The 7077-nt window shown below is 38.5% G+C and overlaps 1 protein-coding gene and 1 long non-coding RNA gene across 3 annotated transcripts in view; both read left to right on the top strand.

Moving 5' to 3' along the window:
- The window catches only part of LOC103153125 (B-cadherin), a 22117-nt gene extending 16987 nt beyond the window's left edge, over positions 1-5130 (top strand). The window contains exons 18-22 of one of the 2 annotated variants that reach the window (XM_007573935.2): positions 426-570; positions 1430-1596; positions 1686-1793; positions 3452-3547; positions 4520-5130. In XM_007573935.2, coding sequence (XP_007573997.1) covers positions 426-570; positions 1430-1596; positions 1686-1793; positions 3452-3517 — 486 coding nt within the window. In that variant the 3' untranslated portion in view covers positions 3518-3547; positions 4520-5130. Of the gene's footprint in view, positions 1-425; positions 571-1429; positions 1597-1685; positions 1794-3442; positions 3548-4519 lie in introns of both variants that reach the window. The other variant, XM_007573934.2, reaches the window with a different exon arrangement.
- A 70-nt stretch (positions 5131-5200) lies between these two features.
- LOC107833186 (uncharacterized) overlaps positions 5201-7077 on the top strand; it is a 19767-nt gene continuing 17890 nt past the window's right edge. The window contains exon 1 of the long non-coding RNA XR_001658896.1: positions 5201-5439. This is a non-coding gene — a long non-coding RNA (uncharacterized LOC107833186). The remainder of the gene's footprint in view (positions 5440-7077) is intronic.

Below are 7077 nucleotides of genomic sequence, written 5' to 3'. Positions count from 1 at the left end.
GCCACACACAAAATTAAAGTGAAATGTTCCCTTTATTGTTTTGAGCAGTATATATAAAATCACTGACTTGACTTTGACCGCTCCATGTGATCTTAAAGATTTAGTGTCATTTAAAGTCACAGTGTGCTTAACAATCGGCTGTTTCTAAACCGGCCACTATGATCGCGATAATAGATCTGTTGCATCACAAGTTTATGTGAGTGAAATGAAAATCCCTAATATGAGGTGATTAAAAATGGTGTCTCTAGTGTTTTCATGCCTTTACTTCTTTTTTTCCAATCTCTGCAATACACCTGACTGTATGAAAAATGCTCTATAAATAAAGTTTGATTGGTTGGTAGGGTTGTGCAGCCATGAAGTATTTCTTATTGTGTTTACCTTGATGTTGAAAATGAGATGCTACATTCTAATCGGTGTTTGTGCAGTTGCAGGTACATGCTGTGGCAGAGGATGGAGGGACGACAGTAGGACAGACACAGGCTGTGGTCAAAGTTACCGACCAGAACGACAACATACCTGTTTTTAATAAAGTCACCTATGAGGGAGAAGTGCCTGAAGCCTCACCCACAGGTATACTGTTTTTAAACTTTTGGGTGTCAAATTTTTGGACTTTCTGAAAACCTTGCATGGCATGTTTTGCGGGTCTTCTGCTGTAATGGTTGTTGGGCCAGTAGTCACTCTGCTTGTGGTGCAGTGGGTGGGGTCGGTGTGGTGCCTCATCTAAGCACCACACCTAGATGAGGCACAAAAATCTTTGTGTATTTAAGGACACAAAGGTTTTTCCTCCCTCATGATGTTACAGCACAACGATAATAAAATAACTCTGATTCTATAAGGCAGTGCTCCAGCAGGGATCCACAGAGAACATTCCTGTTTTCTTGGTTTTGTGATTTGAATGTGGTGGATCTGAATTGTTCTTTGCGGATTTATTGGACTTTAGATTCCAGGCCCTGAATGCTTCTGGCTGTCAATTAGTGCAGTGTTTTTGTGTCACGCTAGAAGGTATTCAAGGCGCCATGCTGAGTAGCATTGATAGTCTTGGGCCTCTGGGCAGTCATGTTGCAGCTTTTTAGTCTGTTTGCAAAGTGAAATGTCTTCTGCCGTTATCTGTTGAGATAGCAACGTCATAGCCAGTGACTGAATTAATTTTTATTTAAAATGGGAAAATGTATAACATGCATTAATCACTAAAGGAGAGATGTACTGCACCAGGTTATAGCTACCAATGCTAATATTGGGATTAATAATTTTACAAGTAAATTCAAGCATGTCTGCTTCCACAGTGCATCATGACATCTTTGTCATGATTCTTACAAAAAAGAAGAAAATATTATCTGATTGACTTATGGACACTATGAACACATATATTTCTGATTTGCTAACTTTGAGCATTGCAATACAATGCCTCCTCTTGATTTTCTTTCCACAGGTTTTGAGGTTATTAAAGTGGAGGCCACAGATGCTGATGAGCCAAATACTGACAACTCAGAGATTCGCTACAGCATTATAAGCCAGGAACCAGCAGAACCCTCCATGTTTACCATCGACCCAGTTTCTGGAGCCATCACTCTTAGTACTGGCGGACTGAATAGAGAGGTACTTCTTAAAATCCTTGCTTCCCAGCTGAAATGATCAGCCTACTGTTACAGCTACGCTGATGGCCTCACTCCTGTCTCATCCAACAGAAACACCCTCAGTACACTCTGCAGGTCAAAGCAGAAGACTCTGCTGGCAAAGGCAGCACTACTTTATTTGCACAAGTTAAAGTAATTCTGACCGTGACAGCAAACTCTGTGAGTACAACTGTGAGTTATTTACTGCACGACTGACTTTTTAAATTCTCGTTGCATCACTGCTTCTCAATTCCAGTCCTCTGGCCCCTCTACACTGCATGTTTTAGATACGTTTCTATTCCAGAACAGCTGTTTCAAATGATTGCATGACCTCTTGTGCAGACATCAAGTACTGCAGATGGCTGCTAATCACACACAGATTCAAGCCAGGTGTGTGGCAGAAGGGAAATACCTAAAACATGCAATGCAGGGGGCGTGAGGACCAGAACTGAGAGACACTGTGATACATGTAGAGAAGGTCAGGATTTTCTATATTGATACAAAATGTTTCACCAGTTGTGAAACATTAACTGCATGGGTGATTATCATTCAACTCCAACTGATGCAATGAGTAGCTTCTCGTTTCTTAAACAACCATGTCTAAAGACACATCCTGTGGTCATGAAAATACGTTAGTCTGTTTAAGATGAGTCAGATCATTGGCATCAAGCAGAGAAAAACATATGAGATTCAGGAACTACTAAAATTGGGTTGAGAACTGTCCAACGTATTAAAAAGTAGAGGGAAACAGGAACCATTGTTTTTGAGGAACAAAAGTGGTCAGAATAAAACCCTGAATGATCATGATTGGAGATGGCTGTTCGGTGTAATCAAGCTATAGAAAACAGAAGACTCAGAACTATGTAATTGTGAAACTTAAAGCATTTTCACATTCAGAATGTGAAGGGAACTCGATAAAGGGATAGAAACTGAACAGCTGTATATCCACAAGAAAACCACTAATCAGAAAGTTTGCAAAGGAGCATAAGTATTGAACTCTGGAGCAACGGAAGAAGGTTGTGTGGTCTGAGTGTGGATTTTAACCTTTTCCAGCGTGACGGTCCTTGCTGTGCATGGCTCCTCCAATTGGTCAGGTTCAAGTTCAGCAACATTGAGTTTAGCTTACTACCCGAATCTACTGAATGATCAGGTTGTTCCATGAATTACTTCTCTCATGAAGCTTATAGTAGTACTCAAATGTAGCAGGCAGGAGTTGTGAGGTTGAGATGCAAATTTAAGACAGGAGCCATGAGGTAGCTGAGGAGAAGCACAGGGTAAGGACAAGATGAGCCGGCGAGAAGCGACTGAGAGTGAGCAACTTAAATACTGGGGAGGTTGAAGGCAGAACCAAAGACATGGGCTGATGAACTAGCTGATTGCAGGTGTGAGTGGAGGGAAATGGAGGCAGACTGAGGAGGGAGAGAGAGCATGTGACACAGGGGGTGAGGGAGAGCAGGCAGGGAAACAGGAAATTAATCTAACACTACAGGATAACTTGACTAAAGAGACATAATAAAATGAGTGAAAAGAAAAACTACAAGGAATAAACATAACTAGAAACACTAAGAACTGTAATAAAGGGAAACAGGAACAAGACGGATCTAACCAAAATGAGAAAGTAACACAAAATGAAGTCAAACTACCAAAGCAATACAACAACCCAGGATTCTAAGAATATCTTCCTTGATGACGTGGGAATGTTCCAGGATGCCAGGATTCATCAGCTGGGACTGTGAAAGAGAAGCTCAGATAGCATGAAACATATGTTCACAAATGCATCAGCCAATCCTAAAAATTTAAAAATGTCTCTGACTCTTTTTAATCCACAGGCGTCCCAGGCTGGTGAAGCAAAGAGGAGGAGGAAGAGATTTTCCACAGCTCCATTATCTGTCATGGAGAACTGAAAAGGACCCTAGTGATTAAAGCTTACTCGGGTAAAAGGAAGTCTGAGAGTTTGATGCTGAAATGCAATGTTGGGTTAAGAAAGTCCTTTCTCCTAAAAAGCGCAGAATTTCTGGAACAATATTCTTTGGACCAGTGAGACCAAATAGAGATGAGGGGAAACGTTCCTAACACTAACCCATAAACACCTCCAGCTGAAAGTCAGGCATGGTGATGGAGGGACGATGACATGGCTTTGTTTTGCAGCATCTTGTATTGAGTTGACTGCTTCAACAGAAATCTTTCAGAGTCAAGATCTATTTGATATCCTTACAACAGAGTTTGATATTGTACTTGTACCACAAATTATGATTAAAATATAAAATCATAGCTATACAACACTTAGATGCTTCAAAAACATAGTTAGAAAAGGGGATCTTCATGTGAACATTTCAATCTGCACACTTTTGAAGTAAAAGGATAACATATCAAACCTTAATGAAATATAATTCTGACAAAAAATAATGGCTGAAGTCTGAGCTTGTTTTATATCTAGAGCTTTAAGTTCTCCACAATTAAAAAAGCATTATGTAATCACATGACTTGGAATAAATTAACTGTTGTTGCCCACACCAAATATGTGTTGAGTCAAAACAACCAACAGAAAAGGGTCAAAAATGGAGAAATACAGGGATTTCCATCAATATGTTGGACTTGCATTGACTGTACCCATTGGTTGTGTTGACTTTGTTCTGGATCCATCTCTGTACTGGTAATCCTCAGCTACAACATCCTCACTGACCCTGTGAAATGGTTGACCATTGCAGAGGATGAAGGGATGAACATGTTGAATAGTTCCATGCAAAAAAAGAGTCCCTGTTTGTCAGGGGCAATAAATATACAGCTGTCACTGATGATTACATTACATTGCATTATGATGATCGGAGGACGTGTGAGATATAAGGTGTGCGCTCTGTTCACTTCCTTGCGGTTCACCTGTTTAAATTTGTCTCTTTTGTCTCTAGACGAAGCTCCAGCTGCCAGATGGCTTTGTGCTCAGTCACTTCAGAGATTCTGAATAGAACTGAGGTCTTCCTACATGATGAGCTCTTCTGCTCCGGAGGAAACCTGACGTCAACATTTCTCTGTGTGAAAAGTGTGCTTAAAAAGAATCTTAGCTTCTCTCCTTTTATTCTTAGTTGGACTCTCTTTCAGGTAACTTTGCAGGTTTTCTTTTCCCTGAAGGTGAAACAAGAATGTGATATTTCTGCAGCTGTTAGTATTGGGTAAAGGTTAAAGTTGCTTCTAATTATTTGTTCCTCTACATTGTCTATATGGAATGACTACAATACCAGGAACTAGATGGTGACGTACCTGTATGATTTATAGGGCCTTCCATTAATTTGTCATGAAATAATACAGTGTGATATGTAATCTGATCCATTTGAATGTTCTTTAAGAACTTTTAAAGGAACATTCAGTAAATGCAAATTTAGAAAGCGTAATGTTGCCTTGTTATAAGACATCCAATATTTGCCCATCTTTAAGATGTGTGTGTTGGTGATTAGCATTAAGCATCATGAGGGGTCAATCTAAGCATAGACATGTTCAATAAATTAGAATATTGAAAATTTTATGTATTTCATTTTTATCAAACACATTATATTTCCACACAGACTGATGTTTTTGAGCCTTTATTTCTGTTGATTAGCATCCAGCTAATGAAAACATAACATTTAAAATTATAACACGACATCAGACCAATAAAAATATTTTCAATATAGAAATGTTGGATTAAAGAAAGGTATGGTTGTTATTTTTAAAATTCACTTTTAATCTGAGAAACAAGCTGCATATGAACCAATATTCTAATTTATTGAATATAGCTGTTGGACATAAAGGTATTTTCAAATGTGTATATATCATTTGGCTTTGCAAGTTTTTTGTTTATTATCTTATGCTTCATACTTTTGTGAAACCTACTTTGGAAATTAACTGTCTGTGTGCTATTTCTCTGTTTCATTGTTTACTGGGGATGTTTCAGGACTCAAATTTGGTTAAGCGAAGTCTTACATACTGTATCTTTCTCTAAATGCAAATAAAATTTTGTTTTGTTTTGTTTCAACTTACTTCTGAACAAGTGTCAAATGTCACAATACTTTTAAAAGATTTACCAAATTAAGCAATGAATTTTGAGTTATTGTTACCAATGGGCTAAAATACCTACAGTGCTGGTTACAAAACAGCAACCTGTTTTGTAACCATGTTGCTGTGTTGTTTTGTAACCAGGTTGCTGTGTACTGCAGACTTCTGCCCAGGTCCCCCTTGAAAATGAGATCTAGATCTCAATGGGGTTTACCTGGTTAAATAAAGGAATAAAAAAAAAAAAATATTACTTAGAAAGGCAGGTAAAGGTGTGGTAAAAACCTTAAAATGGTTTCATCTTTTGTTGTAGCAGCACAATGGAAAATTCAAATAAATCCTATGTTCACCTGGGGGAAAAAATTAAACTAAGATAAAATTGTTTTTGACAAAGTTACATTTTTTTTAACAATCTCTTTAAAAATCTGAATTGCAATCAATTTTTATGCAGCATCAATTAAAACCAAATATCATATCCAGGCACTTTATAAGATAAACAAACACAATAGAAGAAAAAAAAATTAATAGTCCAATCATAAAATAAAATGAGGTCAAATTTAATTACAAATATTGCAATTCTTATAAAATACTGTAGCTACTTATGCTAGTTGGTGTCAAAGTCAATGACTCTGCAGCAATGAGCTGGTGGAAAAAGTGGATGTGGAATGTTATACTTTACGCTTTCGTAAGTCGATCGGAATGTCTCAGAACTTCTAGTCGGTAATTAATGACTTTCCGTTTCCCTGGGTTATAAATATGACAGAGAGGCAAATTTCATTTAAGCCATCAGGCTGGACATGCAGTGAGAGGTGAGCATTGCTGAAGAACTGCAGCACAACGCATCAGCTTTGTGTCAGCAAGTCTCCACAACATCCAGCAGACTCTAGACATGTCATAAAAGCCTATTTCATCCTACCAACACAAACATAAACATGTCTAGTTTTCTGAACTATATAAGAACTTTACCTGAACCTTTGGGCATCTATTGATTGAAAATTAATTGATTCATGCAGCGCTTCATAAAAACCAACTAAGGTGACCAAATCACTTTACAGTAAAAATAACAAGGGAACAATGGAATTAGAAATAAGGAAAGTGGCACTATTCTGCATGGTATTTAAGGCCTTAAACTTGGACTTAAAGATGCCTGGGTCAAAGGTGGAGGGAGGGCCGAAAACGGGTCAGAAAAGTCCAGTCCTCAAGGGCAACCATCCTGCAACTTTTAGATGCATCTCTGCTCAAACACATCTGGATCAAATCAACTGCTCGTTACTACAGAGCTGAATGAATGCCAGTGAGGGAATTCAGACATTTTGGAGCAGATCTGCATCTAAAAGTTGCAGGATGGTTGCCCTTGAGGACTGGACTTTTCTGACCCGTTTTCGGCCCTCCCTCCACCTTTGACCCAGGGCATCTTTACGTCCAAGTTTAAGGCCTTAAA

This window comes from Poecilia formosa, unplaced genomic scaffold (genome assembly GCF_000485575.1).
Source record: "Poecilia formosa unplaced genomic scaffold, Poecilia_formosa-5.1.2 Scaffold340, whole genome shotgun sequence".
NCBI lineage: Eukaryota > Metazoa > Chordata > Actinopteri > Cyprinodontiformes > Poeciliidae > Poecilia > Poecilia formosa.
The sequence above is the reverse complement of the archived record's forward strand: the minus strand, read 5'-3'. Positions and strand labels throughout refer to the sequence as shown.